The sequence below is a fragment of the Lepidochelys kempii genome, chromosome 2 (assembly GCF_965140285.1).
Source record: "Lepidochelys kempii isolate rLepKem1 chromosome 2, rLepKem1.hap1, whole genome shotgun sequence".
NCBI lineage: Eukaryota > Metazoa > Chordata > Testudines > Cheloniidae > Lepidochelys > Lepidochelys kempii.
The window spans coordinates 11,605,242-11,624,586 of record NC_136381.1 but is presented as its reverse complement, the minus strand read 5'-3'; the positions used below and the strand labels follow the sequence as shown (position 1 = coordinate 11,624,586).

General features: G+C 43.9%; 1 protein-coding gene across 1 annotated transcript in view; it reads right to left on the bottom strand.

Annotated features, from left to right (window-relative positions):
* The window catches only part of LOC140907965 (collagen alpha-1(XXII) chain-like), a 248,566-nt gene that overhangs the window by 215,442 nt on the left and 13,779 nt on the right, over positions 1-19,345 (bottom strand). The window contains exon 2 of the mRNA XM_073335053.1: positions 3,410-3,570. Coding sequence (XP_073191154.1) covers positions 3,410-3,500 — 91 coding nt within the window. The 5' untranslated portion in view covers positions 3,501-3,570. The remainder of the gene's footprint in view (positions 1-3,409; positions 3,571-19,345) is intronic.

Below are 19,345 nucleotides of genomic sequence, written 5' to 3'. Positions count from 1 at the left end.
CCGCCATGGGGAAAAACACCTCAGAATAGAGGGATGTAGGGGCCGAAGAGCTGGCATGGCCGCTTCGATGCCACCTCTCCCCCTGCTGCAGAGTCAGAGCTAAGGGGCCAGGGTTTTCCTATATCCTGCTGATCCACAGATGCTGCTGTATCAGCTGTCTTCAGACCAACTGACACTATAGTCTAGCCCTGCACGCAGCTACTATGCATGCAGCAGAGCCAACCCAGCACCTGCTAGAAAACCTTCCCATAACTCTTGTGATATATGAAGCAGGAGGCGGGTATAGCTCCCTTTCATGGACACCCAGCCAGCCAGTAGTTATAAAATCCCTCTTAGTAGCTGTTCTCTACTTGCTCTACCTGTAAAGGGTTAAATAGATAAAAGGAAATGAGTGGGCACCTGACCAAAAGAGCCAATGGGAAGGCTAGAACTTTTTAAAATTGAAAAACGACTTCCCTTTTGTTGGTCAGTTGTTGTTCTCCTGGGGAGAGGCGGACAGGGCAGAGCTAGGCTGTAAGAAGCTTGGGCCAGGTATGAAAAAATCAACAGTATCATACCGAGAAACTACTCATTTAAAACCCCAGATATGTAAGTAGATCAGGAAATGTCTAGGAAGACACTATTAGGTTTATCCCTTTTATTTCTTTATGGCTTGTGGATTCCTCTGTGCTAACCCCAGGTGCTTTTGTTTAGCTCGTAACCTTTAAGCTGAACCTCAAGAAAGGTATTCTTTATGCTTAATCCTTGTAATTGGTCTTTTAAAAATCTAGCAATAGCCTGAGTTCCCAGATGTCTTTTCTTTTTTTTAGTTAATAAAATTCACCTTTTTTAAGAACAGAATTGGACTTTTGTGTCTTAAGAAGTTTGTGCACATGTTGTTTAATTAGCTGGTGGCAACAACTGATTTCCTCTCCCCCCCCTTCTCAGCTCTTTCAGGGAGGGGGCGTGAAAGGGCTTGAGGGTACCTCACAGGAAGGAATTCCCAAGTGCGCCTTCCTGAGCTCTCAAAGGGGTTCTGCACTTGGTTGGTGGCAGCATCTACCAATCCAAGGTCAGAGAAAAGCTGTAACCTTGGGAGTTTAATACGAGCCTGGAGTGGCCAGTATTTATTTTTAGAGTCCTTGCGGGCCCCCACCTTCTGTACTGTAAGTGCCAGAGTGAAGAATCAGCCTTGACAACTCTTATTAGTGTGCGTCACCTAAGGGAGAGTGACGTGGTTGAAACAAAATGAAAAGCATCTGAAACCCTCCCTGAGTTCAGTCTGGTGGTCATGCAGGGGTTCCAGAAGTCCTCTCTATTCCCTGCTCTGATCATCGTAGATTACAAATTAGCTCTGGGAGCAGCCAGTCATCTTCAGGGGTCAGCTGGGCAACACGCTCTGTGCTCCTACATTGGTGATGGGAGCTTTGGAGGACTGCTAAGGGGGGAGGCGGGGGAAGAGAGATATGCCACTCAGCTGTCCCAGAGAAGCAAACTCTACTGGGAGGTTGCCCGGACAGATGAAGATGACTTGTGGTAGGATCCTATTGAAGGGCAGGAAGACCGGTGTTTGAGGGGAAATAAGATAGCTCCCAGGATTGCATGATAGAGGGTAGAGTGTTTACACAGGTCACAGGATTCCATATTTCCTGTGCTTATATGAACAAGCATTTGTGAGAATCACCCATCACAAGTGTTAACCCCTTTGCAGATGAACGCCACTGAACCTATTCTGGTGCTGTTGACCATGAACATTTTATGGAACATCATCTCTGTAAAAGCACCGTGCACATTTCTGGAGCCATATGAATGACCACCCTGCCAACAGTGTTCAGCTGATACATCCAGCCATTCAATAGGCAAAGTCTATGTGGGCATGCCTGGAACACTGTACAGCCAATCAATCAATCGTTCTGTGAGCGGACAAACATAATATACCTCTCACAAAATGACTTGAGGGCGCATGCTGGCTGGAACATGTGGGTTTTATGCTATGAGACGCCAATTAAGCTATGTGCATATATCTCAGTTAGAATGCAGTTAGAGTTTTGTTCTGTTCCGTTCCCTGCATAATAGATAGACATTATATGTCATTTAACTGTAAAATTCAACCAAACTGGTCCTCAGCTCTAAAGGCTACGGGAAAAGTCCAGCATCATTAATCTATTCTGTCTGGACAAAAAGGGGTTAAGCAGAGCTAACTGAAGAACACAAAAGGTTTAAACATATTCAGCAATGTCTATGCAGGTTGCTTCTTTTAGCACATCTCAGCAGGTGATAGTAAGTGTAATTTAAAACCATACAGAGCAGAGAGAAGGAATCCCTTCTCCATTCAGGGGTGACTGTCCACAAAACAAGGTTGTTGAGGTAAAGCTACTGAGGTGTATTCAGGAATTAATACAGGAAAATCCTATGTTTAACAGGGCTAATCCTTGATGGGTCAGTGATTCTTTGTTTATATACTTGACAGAGCAAAGCAAATGCTGCAAAAAGGTTTTCAGTGAATACTGGTCCAGATCTTTAAACATATTCCTTTCCACTGCATAGAGAATCTTTTCCTTATTTCTCAGAATATTATAACAAAATTGTTTACTGGCAGAAAGAAATGGTGGGGATTATTACCAGGAAACATGGTCAATGGAAACATGATTCTAAGGGTTAGGGGCCATCCAGTCAGCAAACAGAATCTTTCCATGTGACCTATCTCCAAGCAAAACAGCTCACAGACAAACTACAGGCCCAGAATTAATACTGAAATGCCTTGCTCAACCAACCAGTAAGTTTGACACCATCATGACCTGTTTGCAAACAGAAAAAGAGACCGTTTATTCTTTTTTTTCTTTTTTACTAATTATTTGCTCATTTAATGATAAAAGTTTACATTTATATAGCATCTCTCACCCCAAAGTGTTGCACAAATTACATCTGTAGTTCCTATACTGAGAGCAGCTGCTACTGAGTTCAGAGGGGTGGCTACAGTTTCCTCTCATTTTAGAATAAAATTAGCTAAGGACACCAGAGGGCCGTGTCTCCTGTGAAAAAGGCCAGGATATCCGAGTTTTTAAGGTGTCGTCTAAAAGACCCTGAAGATCTGATTCAAAGCCCATTGAAGGCAATGGAAACACTGATACTGACTTCAATGGGGTTTGGATCACGCCTGTACAGTGTAAACTGCATGCAACTCAGGCTAGCCTGCAAGACTGAAAGTCTGAACTAACCCTGCTACATCCTGGTCTTGTAGTGGTTACAGGATTCTAATTAAGTCCAGATTTTTTTCAGCACTAAGCTATCCCGTCTCCGTGAGGTCTGCTTACTATATTTGTAAGGGTGGGTACATTGCTAGCTTCTTCTACAAGAGTAATGCCCCAAGCAAAGTAAAAATCTAGGTAGCTTTTCAATACTCGGTTGTCCCAGGAGCATCAGCACATACCTGCTCTTTGTGCCTGAATTCTCTCTCCACCCCAGAGGAGTGCAAGAAGAATCAAGACGTAAGGCACTCGATATCGTCCCGTAAGGGGCATAGCTCCCTGCCTCTCAGACGCGCTCACCTCTTCGCCGTGGTGAGAAACGGTCTATAAATCCATCCCTTGCCTAGAAAAAAAAAGAAGAGGAAATTGGAGAGAGTTTATTAACTAACAGAAGCACAAGACTGGAGGAAACAAAAGCAACAATACAAGCTCTGGGAACTGCACATTTAGGGTCGTCTCCTCTGGCTCTCGTTTTACTTGAATAGGCATGGGCTGTACCGAGACAAAGAGGCAAGGAGTTCACCTACTTTTCAAAAGCTAAGGTCTTTTCTCAGGGTCCTGCCAATGCAGAGCAGCCCGAGTTGTCTGAAAAGGAGAGATTACTAGATTATTTTAGTTTAAATGAGCCCATCAGCAACAGCACAATCAATGCAGCAGATTGGAAACCACTCCTGACTTGAGCCTCTCATGTATCCACCTTAGGAAGCACACAACTCAGGTCAGAGATAACGTTTACTGCATATCATACACAGCCCGTTGCTAACTTACCAGTGACCACTTTGAGTTCTTAGAAGTCAGAACTGCTGTGTGCTAATAATATTGAGTACTATTCATATATGAATGCCTCACCATCAGGTACCTTTGGCCTTATCTACATGAGATGGTTGCACCAGTTTAACTTAGGGTATGTCTACACTATGGCGACTATACTGGCATAGCTATGTCACCGTAGCTATGACAGCAAAACCCCAGAGCGTAGACGGAGCCTAAACTAATGGAAGGGTTTTTTCCTAGGAATACCATCTCCCTGAGCAATGGTAGCTATGTCAACAGAAGGATTCTTCCATCGACATAGCTGTGTCTACACTGGGGCTCAGGTCAGCATAGCTACATCGGTCAGGGGTGCGGATTTTTCACACCCCTAACTGACATTGCTATGTCAGTATAGACCAGGTCCAGAAGTGTTATTTTACACCAATTAGATTAAATCAGTGAAAACTACTGTAGGGGACAATCTTAATTTGGTTTAAGAGTGGGCTTATTTTGATTTAGTTTAGAGGAAACCACTGAAAACTCACCTGGTTTTGATACAAACTAGAAATTCCACCGCATTCGGTAAAGATTTGCTAAAGTTTTTTAATACTGGGCCAGCTCCATGTTTTTTTAATCAAAAACACATTTGGTGAATCTTTAACTGTGCTCCTTATAATTATTTGTTTTACAGTACGGCTCACAGTGCAGTTGATGTTGTCTATCCAAATACAGGCAGACAGCACCACTCTGAACTGCTTCCAGTCTAAGGAAACATTTTAAAAGATACTCTCAAAGCTTCTAAAACCACGTTTTCCTCATCAGCGTACAGAGACTCCTCAGGCTTGTTGCCTCACTGAATTTGTGTTTCCTCCATCACTTACATGCACATGGATAGCCTGTTGCGAGATTGCGACACGGAAGTGATGGGCTGTGCATGCTGGTTTATTATTGTAGCATTGATCCTGAGTACTGGGCTATTTATTTTCCTCTTTGAACCATTTGTTTTGGTGGAAAACACATATCAGAATAATTGTAGAGGTGCCAAGGCTATACTTAAAAATAATATTGGCAGGTCTAAACTTTGTCAAGATAGATCAATGTTCCTCTAAAGTAAATGAAGACATAATATGGGCTGGGGAAGCAAAATCTAAGAGCCCATTTGTACAGATAAAACTCTCATTACACCTGTGTAACGGCAGGAAGAATTGGGTGCTGTATATCCCAAAGCGGATATCACATATGGGCATGGAGAAGCAATGCTTCTCACACATCCTCCTACGTTCATTAGAAATAACATTTTGGAGGTGACAGTGTATCAGAAAATAAATGTAATAAAATAGAATTGCTCATTCTCAGCAGACACCTGAAATGTAAATGCTCAAGAACCTGCTTGGGTTAACTGGCCACTGGAATCTGAAGGATCCCAAATCAAACATGCTGGTGAATGGTTTCAGAGCAGCAGCCATGTTAGTCTGTATTCACAAAAAGAAAAGGAGTACTTGTGGCACCTTAGAGACTAACCAATTTATTTGAGCATAAGCTTTCATGAGCTACAGCTCACTTCATCCGATGAACTGAGCTGTAGCTCACGAAAGCTTTTGCTCAAATAAATTGGTTAGTCTCTAAGGTGCCACAAGTACTCCTTTTCTTTATGCTGGTGAATGTTATTGATGCAAGAGTTATCTATCCTTGGTGGGTTGCAGCCTTGAGGCCAGATAGGTGCTGGTGTTCCAAATTTTTCCAGCAGGTGTCACTATGGCACGAGGCTCAGAAACTCTGGCACTAGAGAAGGGCGCATAGTGATAACTGAATTGAAATAGCTTGTACACTTGTAGTCAGAGTGTACTTTTAGATAACCCCCACGACTGAAATTCCAATCAGAGCCAATGATATTGAAAATGGCTATGAGAGTTTTCAGCCCGAGTTTTTAACTTATTTGAAAACTCTGATATTCATAGAATCATAGAATATCAGGGTTGGAAGGGACCTGAGCAGGTCATCTAGTCCAACCCCCTGCACAAAGCAGGACCAACCCCAACTAAATCATCCCAGCCAGGGCTTTGTCAAGCTGGGCCTTAAAAACCTCTAAGGATGGAGATTCCACCTCCTCCCTAGGTAACCCCTTCCCAATGCTTCACCACCCTCCTAGTGAAATAGTTTTTCCTAAATATCCAACCTAGACCTCCCCCACTGTAACTTGAGACCATTACTCCTCGTTCTGTCATCTGCCATCAGTGAGAACAGCCAAGCTCCATCCACTTTGGAACCCCCCTTCAGGTAGTTGAAGGCTGCTATCAAATCCCCCCTCATTCTTCTTTTCTTCAGACTAAATAACCCCAGTTCCCTCAGCCTCTCCTCGTAAGTCATGTGCCTCATGTAGCTTGTAAGAGTCTTTCACTCCCAGAGGACCATCATACCTGCCAAAAGTCATACATGACCAGGCTGGAGCATTCTGGTTTATGTAAATTAAAGACAAAAATGGGGGATGGGATCTGGGGATTCCTCCCTGCTAAACATTTGAAGAATTAAGTGCCACTTCATGAATCTTAAAAGATATTTCAAAATAAATTTTTATGTCAAGGGGGAAAATAGTGAACCTGAACACCTGCTCCAAATCTAGGCAGGTGCTGTGACTATTCAATATACTTACATAGCTGCAAACCCTTTTTGTTCTAAACCTGGGCCTCATTTGAGTAGAGAGGGTTAGTTGTGCAAAAATATGTCCTATTGTCTGTTTTATATATGGAGGAATTAACTGAGGCCCTGATTCTGCAAACTTTTACACAGGTGTGATACTTTATCTTGAGTGGTCTGTCACACTGAAGTCAATAGGATTACTTATCTCAATAAAGTTACACTTCCACATATACTAATATAGCAAAGCTGGAGGCAAGGTATTTTCAGTGAGGGGTCTTCTACTGTGGAAGTCATTCCTATTTTAGTTTACTAAAGTCAGAATTTGCCGACTCTGAGGTTACAGTGGAAATTTTTTTTTTCTTCTCTCTCAGGCCCTTCCTAGACAGAGGGATAAAGAGGTACATGACAGAGATGGGAAAGTTTTCGTTTTGGAGAGATCCAGGAGCAAGAGCGTCTTCTTCCTCCTCTTCTGTATGGCAAAGAAAAATGATTAGCAACGTTCAAATAACCATGTCCACATTAGTGAGCCAGTGGGTAGGTAGCTCCAGAAGTTTATTAGTGCAAGTCTTAGATGCTATTGGTAAACGATAGAACTGGGCACTGATTTACAATATAGTCCATAGTTTGATTGGTGTCTATACAGTGGCCGATTAGCCACTGGCCTTATGGGGCCCATGCCCAGGGTCCCCAGAAAAGTGGGTGCCCTCACACCCCAACCCGCTCCACCCGCCTGCCCAGAGCTCCTGCTAGGGAGCGGGGTGGGAGTGCGGGGTCTTGGCCCACTCCACCTGCCCAGTGATCCTGCCAGGAAGTAGGGTCAGGGCATGGGGGCTTGCTCCGCTCCGCCTGCCTGGCTCTCCTGCTGGAGTGCTGGGCAGGGTAAGCCCCTGCACCCCAACCCTTTTCCCCAGCAGAGGGGGGCACTGCAGGTGGAAGGGGTGGGGAGGGGCCCCCCACTTGCTCTGGCCCAGGGCCCCACAGAAGCTTCATCCATCTCTGTGTCTGTAGTCACACTGTGGGTTGTCTCTCATGTTCCAGAGGTGAGAGAGATGACAGCATCTGCCATGTGATTCTCTGAATTCGTTCAATGCGATCAGCCTAACCTGTGGATGTGGCAGGTAAATAAACCAGCCCGGCCCACCAGGGGGCTTACCCTGGCATGCCGCGTGCCAAAGGTTGCTGATCCCTGGAGTAGAAGGTACTTAAATTCAAAACAGTTTAATTCGGGGCCTTCAGGCTTCTGCTTTTACGGCAAACTTTAAGAAATATCAGATACAGTGCAGAAGTTAGAGATGGAAAAAGACATATTAGGCCATCTATTCCATTATTCCCTACCAGATATTTTCCAGTACTTTGACCAGTTTCAATTATTTGAGTGATGGGATTTCCACTGCTTCTCTGAAGACTATTTCCACCTGATAGCGGCAAACATACACAGCTCACACACTGATGCTGCAAAGATCAATTATTCAGGGTGAAATGTAAGGAACATGTCTAGTTATGGACACGGTTGTATCACTCAGGCAAGATCCTTGCACATTTGCTGGAATGGGACAATAGAACAGATCACATAAATCGGAACATTCCTCTTCCTGCTGAGTCCAGTTTTTTATTCATTGCTTAATTTCATCCCGTTACTCCTGGGCCACTAAATGTGACAACGGGCCATGTAAATTTAATGTCCCAAGTACTCTGCATTCATTACATGACTTTTCATTGTCACCCTGATGAATGTCTTCAGTATCCATCAGCTCTAAAGAAGAGGTTAGCCTGAGGTAGAAGCATGGTGTCTAATTATATAGCACTTCAGAAAAATAATACAGCACGTTAATAAATTCTGCATCTCAGTATAGCCGGCTTGCTGTGTGTGTGTCTTCAGACTACTCAACTAGGCAATTTAATTATCTAAATTATTGATGATGAGCAGGAAGTGGACCAATAAAAGAGAAGTGGAGGGGAGAATTTTTATCAGTCTGCATTTCCACATACCTTTGTTTGAAGCTTTCTAAAATATTCTTCTGATAGCATCTAAGGCATATCTAAGGCATTACAGGCCTGATCTGTAGCCCACAATAGTCAATGAAAAGACTCCTATGGACTTTGGTGTGGGTTGTATGAGAAGCTCCATGCATTGCAGAACTTCAGAAAGTCTGTACTAGAGTAAAGATGGGCCCATAATGACTGATCCCTTCCAAATGCATCCTCAAGACCAAACTCCTGCTGTGATGCCTACAAGAAGTCAGCCAAGCAGTGAGGGCTGGCACGAGTGGCAGCCACAGACACTGACTTCATTTATTTATAAATGAGAGATTTATTATAAATTTATTTATAAAGGAGAAATGGGGAGGGGAGTGACCTTCAAATGACTCAGAACTATCAATGAGTGCACCACTGCCCTATCTGAACACTTTCTCCAGCCCGTCCTCCCTTTCTCGTTTATTATATTTAATAGTTGTTTCCTGTCTCAAATTAGATTATAAAGCCTTTAGAGCAGAAAGCAGGTATCCCCTAGCATAACAGTGCCCTGATCACGCCTGGGGCCTCTGGGTGCTACGGTAATATAAACAATAGTAAGAAGAACTACTTACTCCCGGCTAATTCTAATATACAAAGGAGCACCAGCATTTCACTTACATCCGCAAACAACAACACCCAGTATCCCAGTCACTTCACGATCCTGAAAATGTCCATCTTTGCTGTCTAAAGGCCCCCAGGGATATGCTCAGGCCTCTCTCTACAAGACCTTGTCTCTCTACAAGACCTTGGATAAAATTTTCAGAAGGGCCTACGTGATTCAAGAGCCTAAATCCCAGTTTAATCAGGTCTAATCCAGATGGATTAGAAGAAGCATTGATAGATTTCAGAGTCCCACAGCCAGAAAGCCACTGATCCTTGGAGTTGTAAGAATGGTGTGGAGGGCGATACGTGAACTGGATGCTGACAGACACAGGCAGTGGTGTGAAGTGCTATGGCTACTGCAGATGTGTTAAAGAGGGCATGGAATTAATCTGGGGTACAGTCCATCTAAACCTGGGAATGTAAGTGTTAGCCAAGATGGACAAAGCCACTGTCTCATCAGATTACACACCCCTGCTATTAGCTCTCTTCTTGTATTTTATTATCATTACATTTTGTGTGTATGATGCACTTACAAAAAACTCACCTGTGGTGGGTCTTTGTTACACAACTTCAGGACACCCACATGAGTTTAATAATAAAATAATAATAACAATATCTAGTAATCTAATTAATCCCTTGTGAAGTATTATTAAGTACCATTCAATACCCCTCCTCACCCTTTTATATATACATTTTACTGGCGGGGTTGGTAACACGACCTATTATTAAAGTTGTCTGACACTTCACATTATTAGATCCTGTTTTCAGAGATTTATAACTTTGCCAAACTTTAACCATTTAGACTGACATTTTCCATGCCATGTATCTGCCTCAGTCTGGGATTTTTTGTGGGGGGGTGTGTGGGGTCAGAAATTTCAGCCAAAACAGTCCAGCTGTTTGAGGATCTAGGAAAAAAATATGTTGTTTTGCCCACGTTAAGAAATTCTGGTGACCTTTTCTTTGAATAGCTGTGGTACTTTCCTGCTTTGGAGCAGGGACCTGAGATTTGCCATCCCTGAGAAAATCTGCCCAAATGATAAGTTTCTGGAAAATCACATTGCATATGCTCAGTTGACACTTGCTAGATTTTAACAGCTGAAATCGCCAAAGATTCCATCCTCATTCAGCACAAGAGCCTTTCATTCCTCCTAGTGCTGACCAGGCTGTGAATGCTCCATCCCCTCACAGCTTGTGTGTGTGTGACCAGCTGGACCTGCTCTGGGGATGAATGAGGGCTGTGCAATGAAGGCTGTTTGTTTGACCCCTGCCTCATTAGTTGCAGAAGTTGGAAGGTGCATAGGAAATGAGGCAGAAGACTGCAGGAAGAGAAAGGACAGTCTCCTGGTCAATGCAGTTGAATGCTGCCCTGGAGAATATGATTCTCTCTCTGCCTCTGGCAAAGAGTTCCTATGTGATGCTGGGCAAGTCACTGAAACCAACTTCTCACAAGCGGTCACTAATTGTAAGTTCTTAATTTCCTGGGTACCCAACTTGCTACCCTGGGGCTGATCTGCAGAAGTGCTGAGTACTTACAGCTGTGGCAGATGTCAGTGGGTGCTGTGCTTAAAAGGGCTATATAATGCCTAGCCTTTTGAAAAATAAGGTCTTAGGTGTCTCAGATTGGGCACCTAAAATTAGTGGATACTTTTGACCTTAATGTCTCTGTGCTTCAGTCTCCCAGCTGTAAAATGGGGATAATGCCACACCCTCGCCTCACAGGGATTTGAAGTATTCAGATGAGCACCATAAAAAAATCCATGAGGAAATTCATAATTCTGTCTTCAGGGCAGGTTTTGAATAGTTTACAGTAAATGAATAAGGCCAAGGCCACACATTGAACCAGGACAATAAAACAAAATATTGAATAACTGATGGTTAAAGGGAGCACTGTCCTTCCTGTGCACTGAATGAGGCAGGACTTCGGTGGGGGGTGAAAATAGCATATAACGTTGTAATTAAGGATGTGCATGTGCTATATGAAGCAAAAAGGCCAAATGAACGTACACAGGCAACCTTTATTTTGGCCTTTTCTAACTTTTGAATGCTTCACTTTGCAACTTTAATAATATTCTGCTACTGTACTTTTGTGCACTTAATAGATCTACACCCACCCACAGATCAAACTGATAGAAATGGTCATATTCAGAATTCAGCAATTCCCTGCTCCCTGGCCTAATGCTGAGACCACGTATCTGTCAGAAGGATCTCTTTTGTAGATGTGTCCACGGCAGACTGTCTAAAACGAGCTATTACTGGTCTCCTGCCAAATTGTAGCAGTTCTAAAATACTCTACTAAGTACCAGTTGTGGACTTTACAAGGTATTTTTGCCTGCTGCAGACACACACAGTCTACAGGCTAAAAGCTAGATGGAATGCCCTGAGCATATGTGCTCAATGATTCACAATGGGAAAATAGCTCAAGATTTTTTATTTTATTCTTACACAGTATTCACCTTATGAACGGATTACAGCTACTGCTCGGCTGAGAGCCACACAGAACACTAGTCTGTGCTAAAACTTTTACCCCATCCTCTCCTACACCTGAACCCCTTTTTGTGTCTCATTCACTTGTTAAGTCTTGTAGATTGTAAACTCTCTGGGGCAGGGGCTGAAATCTACATGTTTTCTGAAGCCCTTAGCACATTGGGGCCTGTCCGTGCTTGAGCCCGCTAGGCGTTACTGCAAAAAATCATTAAATAGTTAATAGCCAAAAAACTCTGTCCAAATTGCCCTTCCACACACACACACACACACTCCCACACACCTCTTTTTAAAAAATGTATAGGAGCATGACAACATCTCCGAAACAGCAATTCCCCTGCTACACCCACCAACATACTTGTCTGTTTTCTCTGGGCCAAAGTTAAATGCATTTACAGGTCTCAAAAGTGACAGATCACATTTGTATTTGGTGCCAGGCCACTGGAAAGTTTTGGCTAATAGACTGCCAGGGGGCCTTGCCAGCTGGCCTCCTCAGGGGAAAGGCCTGAATTCAGATCTTACACTAGTTTGATACCCTTTGCTTACTGCAGTGGATTCAGTCCTGATTAACAGTCATGTAAGTGAGACCAGAATCAGGCCCTAAGTGAAGTCTAAACAGAACTCTGATTGCTCAGATGGTAGGGACTAATGATTTTGGAGTAACCTATACTGGGCTCTGTCCGTGATACAATATGTCTCAGGTATTAACATCTGTTTTGTACGTGTGCAGCGGATGGATTTGTTACAGTATATTGGGGAAGGAGACATGTGGCCAAGGAAAACAAAATCTTTAGTTGAGAGTTGAGAGTTCTGCTGTTCTGCTTCACTGGAGCTGATCTCTGGAGACATGCAGAACCGGCGTGGGGAAAGCTACAAGACCCCTGTTTTCTGCCAAGCAGGGCCTGAGGTGTTCCAGTCCAGGTAAGCTACTAGGAAAAGGCTTATTGACTATAAGCAGTTCATTATGGCAAAGCCTACTGCCTCAGGGCCCATTTCATGCTTTTTATATCCACAGGGAAGTTATTCCAGCTCCTCCAAGGAAACCTAATCTTTTCTCTTCTAGTACAGTACAGGAGTATGTCAATAAAAGGGCCCATATGTCATGCCTTTATATAGAAGGTGAACATAGCCAGAGTCTGGGAGTGGGATATGGATGGGGTTACAGCCTAAATACTGTTTTGAAATAGGCTGCCTGTTTTCCAAATAAAAGGGACAGGTGGTGGATCCCAGACTCCAGTGTGTCCCCTTGCCTGAGTATCTCCTCCCCAATGCGAGCAAGAGTTTCTGTAGGACTCTTTGCACCAGTATAATCACTCACCAGTCTGATTAAGGGATCCATTACTGAGTTCCCAACTGCTCTTTTAGTTCAGGATGGTTTATAAGGCTAGACTGTGATTTGGATTGTGCTCCCACAAACGGATGCCAGACCCATCCACCCCTCACAAGTCTGCTTGGGCTACCAGGACCTTGGATCCAGGCATAGGAGGATAAGCATGTCTGCTTACTCCCACTCTGGAGCAGAGAGACATTCAGCTGGTGGAGGCTTAGAGGTATATCCCCCGGCACACTGGCCAGCACAGCTGAGCCAGTGTCAAGGGGTTGTAATTAGACTCTGGTACAGACCAGCACCAACTGACTCCCTCTCCAGAGCAAAGGGAGTCAGCAAGGGAATTGTGACTTGAGGATGCTTCCTGGAGTAGCACAGTGTAACCCACACACCTCCTGGGTGTGGTGTTCTGTCCCATCTAGTGGCACACGCATACAGTGAGTGAGTGAGTGTGAGTGAAATGAGTCTGCTCTACAGCCTTAGCTAACAGCCAGCGGGCTTTTAGCTCATGCAGTAGAGGCTCATGCACTAAGCTCCAGAGGTCCCTGGTTCAATCCCGCCCACGGGCAACCAGGATCTGTTGATGTTAAAACCGCACAGGTATCCCTTACTCAGGGCTATGGATAAAGGCACAATCTATCCCACAGCAGACACTGTAAATGAAAGCCACCTGTTGCCACAAGGGGTTTAGTCAGCTCACTCCATCAGTAAGCAGAAAGAGGAAGTGTGGTGTGGGGAACACATACAGAGTCAACAAAGTTGCCTCTGTTCATCCAAAACTCTTGTAATGTCACTAGCAGGCCGAGGCGGGGGGGAACCTGCTCACTCCCCTGAAATTGGGAATGCAACCTAGAGTTACAGCTTCACGAACAGCTAATATTGGCAGCCAGGGCCCTGTAGCAAAGCAGAGCCTGTGCCTTTCTCTCTTGCTGCCTTCAAAGCAGTGAATAAGAAGAAAAACAGAGGCAGTGGTGGAGAAAAGATAAAAGGAGTCCAGTTTAAAAAAAAAAGGTGTCTGGAAGCAGCAAATGAAGATGATGATGTAGCCAGGCAGGAGCCTGCAAACCTCACTCATTTTTACAATAATTGCTCTCAGTGTTGCAGACTAAAGCAGGACTCCTGGGCCTCTCCCACAGAAGGATGGAGAGAGACCAAAGGAAGTGCTCTCCAGAAAGCAGCACTGCACAGAGACGCCTCAGGAAACTAGAGAGAGAGAGAGAGATCTCAGTTTCCTTTTCCTAAAGCCTGGAGCCCACTTTGAACTCTTACACCACACAGTCCTCGACAAAGGGTATTAATGGCTGACGTGTTCCCACTGACAGCAGTGGGAAGCCTGGACCCCCATAGCTCACCAGCGAGGGCAGGGTCAACAGAGACTCATTCTATCCATCACGTCCTGCTCCAGCCCCGTGTGCCTCTGGCAGGTGGAGAGATAGAGACAAATCAACAGTCCTGACATTCACTGGAAGGAATCTGAACCATCCTGCTATATTTTTTGTCAGCTCCTTTCTCTTCCCCCCCCATCCCCCTCCTTCTTTTCATTCATGATACAGTGCTTAGAAGCAGTGGCATCTGTAGACAAAAAAAGGTCCCAGCATGAGAGAGCATCATTAAACAATTGAAGGACTATAAGGAGCTGTGCAAACAAAGGGAGGGATGACAATGAGCCCTGGTCATTTTAATACTCTCACTCCATCATGCCTTGTAAATTCTTTTAATTGCTCCTTGCAGAATCCCACAGCACTGCGCTGGCCTGAAGAGAAAACATGCCTGATGCTTTCAGCTGTCCACTCATCCCACTGAATTTTGGTTTTTAAGAGCCAGATACTGGGATTAGCAGTAGTGGTGGCTGAACATAGTGGAGAAGGGGTTTCAGTACAGGTAAGTACCCAAAAACTTGGAGCCCTGATTCATTCCAAGCATGATACAAGATTAACACACTGGCAAAGCATAGCTGTGTCTCCCACTAACAGGAGTACTGGGCTTTGGCCACATACATATGTCCCAGTGCCCTGTTTCAAGCCTCTGACCTGGCGCTGATTCAGATGCCAAGGTCATGTGATGGAAGCCTGGAAGCGGCATGTCCCAGAAGAGGGAGGCACAGTGGAGCTCTGTCCACAGCCAGGCAGAAGAGGAGGTAGGACCTGGGAGGAGCTCTGTGCCACAACCAGGCAGAAGTCCTGGCAGGAAATGCCAGCAAGGAGAAGGAGAAGATGCCTCAGCTGGGAGAGGCTTTAATAAAAAGAGGGCTTTGGGAAGGAACTGTTGAGCCTGGAGAAGAGATCTAGAAGTCAACACATGTAGGTCAACAGCATCTGCCTCTTTTAGAATTTGTAAACATCATACGTCACCATTTCCCTTCTGGGCTTTAGAGAGGACATTGAGACAGTCTCGGAGGACGGGCCCACTTTCAAGACATTGCAGTGTTTGATGCTAGATGTCAGACACAAAACTGCCCCCACTCCCTCACAAGCCAGGGACAATACGCATTAGCTGGTCAGAACATTGACAGAAGCAGCACTGGCCAAGTTCAACACTTGAGGGGCAGAGGTTAGAGTGAGGAGAATAGAGTTAGACACCCAGAGCCAGACATGGACAAATAATCCAGTGTAGGCACAGCTACGATCTGTTGCCAGCTCCTTCTAATGGTTAATACTTGTATTAATTGCCAATGGATTTGATTAATGAGCTGAGGGTAAGAAGGCTCTTGTCCCAGAATCAGGCTACACAGAACTAAAACTAATGAGTTCAATATCTCGTAAGGAACCTCAGGGTATATGGCAAAGACACTCACTGAGAGCAAAGCAAAGCCTCAGAGATTTTTCTTGGAGTCAGTAATAAAGCCAGAAAAGCACCAAACCACATGAACAGATAGGAATAGTACAGTATTTAGGATATCTGTGGTATCGTTCTTTGCATATGCTCTTAGATTTGCATACTTACACCCTTCCTCAAGGACCTGGTGGTAAGCGACAAAGGACTCCCTGGCATGCCAGAGGAGTCTGATGGTCCAGGTTCCTCAATGCCCACAATTGATGGTAGATAACCATAGAGCTGAAAGGTTAAAGGATGGAAAGCTAACCATCCTTCAACATGGTGGTTTGCCCTGTTATAGAGCCTGAGCACCAGAATGAATATTCATGCTAACGCTCAGCCTTCCTCCGTGTCCAAACCTAACTTCCTCACCCTCATAATATTGGGGTGCACTTATCCTATAGATTAACATATTAATGGCATTTAACTCATTATCATAACCATCACCTCTTGCTCAGACAGATTTGCGGTTATCATTTCCATGTTACTGTGGTTGCCTTTTAACATTACATGTCAACTCCTGTCATTAAACAAGCTATTTTCAGTTCCCCAAAATCTCATGGACAGGCAATTTATCTATGCCAAAGGTCACTGGCCTACTGTACTTGATTACACTTATGCTTAAACTAATGTCTTACAGGACACAGGCTTGTAGGTTTCTTGCATTATAGCAGAATATAATAAAGGCTAAGTGACTGGGCAACAAAATGGCAGATAAAATTCAATGTTGATAAATGCAAAATAATGCACATTGGAAAACCTAATCCCAGCTATACATATGAAACGATGGGGTCTAAATTAGCTGTTACCACTCAAGAAAAAGATCTTGGAGTCATTGTGGATAGTTCTCTGAAAACATCCACTCAATGTGTAGTGGCAGTCCAAAAAGCCAACAATGTTGGGAATCATAAAAAAGGGATAGATAATAAGACACAATAGATCATACTGCCTCTATATAAATCCATAGTATGCCCACATCTTGAATACTGCGTGCAGATATGGTCGCCCCATCTCAAAAAAGATATATTAGAATTGGAAACGGTTCAGAAAAAGGCAACAAAAATGATTAGGGTTATGGAATGGCTGCCGTACGAGGAGAGATTAATAAGACTGGGACTTTTCAGTTTGGAAAAAGAGATTACTAAAGGGGATATGATAGAGGTCTATAAAATGAGAAAATAAATAAGGAAGTGTTATTTACTCCTTCTCATAACACAATAACTAGGGGCGACCAAATGAAATTAATAGGCAGCATATTTAAAAACAAACAAAAGGAAGTATTTTTTCCACACAACACACAGTCCACCTGTGGAACTGTTTGCCAGAGGATGTTGTGAAGGCCAAGACTATAACAGGGTTAAAAAAAGAACTAGATAAATTCATGAAGGATAGGTCCATCAATGGCTATTAGCCAGGATGGTGTCCCTAGCCTCTGTTTGCCAGAGGGTGGGAATGAGCGACAGGGATTTGTGCTAAGAGGAATGGACCACTTGATGATTATCTGTTCCGTTCACTCCCTCTGGGGCACCTGGCATTGGCCACTGTCAGAAGACAGGATGCTGGGCTAGATGGACCTTTACCCTGACACAGTATGGTAGTTCTTATGTTTTTATCCCTGCAGGGCCAAAGGAGCAAGGAGTTTGAGCTGCATTCTATTCCTTCTAGTGCAGCAGAATTGTTTGACAAAGTTCTTGTCAGGTTCTTCCAGTGTATACCCATGGAAGAGCAAGTGGGTTGCACAGGTGTAACGGAAAGCCTACATTGGCCTGTGGAATTATTATTGCTAGTGGTCGTGCATGAGAAGGAAAGAACTCCAATTCACAGATGTTAAGGGCAGTAAGGACCATTATGATATAGTCCCACCTCCTGTCTAGTACAGGTCAAAGTATTTCATTTAGTAACTCCTGCATCAAGCCCAGATCTTGCAGTTAAGATAGAGCACGATTCCCTCCACCCCAAAAGGCATCCAGTCTTGGTTTGAAGACTTCAAGGGATGAAGACTTCACCACATCCCTAATAAGGTATTCCAGTGGTTAGTTTACCCTGTCAAATTCGCACCTCAGCTCTAGCCTGAATTTATTTAACTTCAGCTTTCAGTCTCTGGATCTTGTTATGCCTTGATCTGCAGCACAGCATGGCTTTCAGAGCCCAGAATGAGTGGCAGGGCTAGGATTTAGGAGGAAAAGGCCTCTTAATTTACCAAAAGACAAACATGGAACCCACAATTCTATTATTGCGTCACTTTTCTCAGTTACAGCTCATTAAAAGTGCGTTTCTAATGGGAATATCAAGCAGAGACCCCATTAGCACCTGCCCCAAGAAAAAGAAACTTTCATTTAAGGGTAGCAAGTCACCTATCCTTCAGTTACTTCATCAGTCCACTCAAAACATTGCTTCTGCCTTCCGAGCAGCGGTTCGTAAGAGAATTCAAACACCAGGTGATGATGAGTTCTCAGACTGAGAAGAGCAGTTCATTCATTTGTACACAAATGCACAGTAAGTACCTCCAGAGAAGTTCCTTACAAAGCACTGCTGGTCTCCATAGCAATTGGCATTCACTGTACTTTCACTGGAAAACATTTTAAAAAGATCCTTACGAAAGTACATTTTTCTTCATTATTTATGTATCCCTAGTTTAGTGGAGGTTTTTAGTCCTTCACGTGCAATAGACTTGTCCTTTCCGTTTATGCCGTTTCATTTCCACATGGCATGTGCTGCATGCGGATTGCTGGGGTCTTTCACATCCACTTTGAATATGCCACAGCAGCATAATGACTTGCATCCTTCACGCAAGTCTTTAACGTCTAAGGAAAATTAATGTTGTTACAACTAAAGCTATATAAAGTCCCAAAAAAATCAAGGGATCACAATAGGACCAATTCTTATTTAGAGAGCCTGAAAATCATTATCGCTCACACAGCAAAAGTTTGTCTAGAGGCATGAAAAATAATCCAATTCTGCCACCTTTACTCACGTTGCCCACCGCTTTACTCCTCTTCATACTTTGAAAACATCTTGGGATGGGGAAAAGCTGGAGCTGCCCCTAGACCTAGCATATCTTGTTTCAACCTTAGCTTTCATTGGGATGGTCTTATCTCTAGAATGGGTGGCCTATAGTGCAATGGCTTGGCTTGATGCTAAAAACTGCTAAGACCTATAGGTTCTCTAGTGCTGGCACAGCCTTCTCAGCTTAAATGATGGGGTTTCTGTTTCCCTATACTTATATTTTTGAACCACAGTAGCTTGAGCAGGAGAAAGGGTTGAGAGTTTAACTCATCCCTCCAAAGCTCCTGTCTCTAGGAACAGCACAGACAGACACTAAACTAGCCTGAAAATATGACACGCTAAGCACTTCCTGATTGTCTAGCACAAACTTCTCCCATTGTCTCTCCCCTCCATGGAAGGTTGGTCACATGATGGTTGTGCTCACATGAAGCAAAAATATAGGAGCAGATCTCAAGTCAAGAATTCTAAAAAAGCTCTTTCA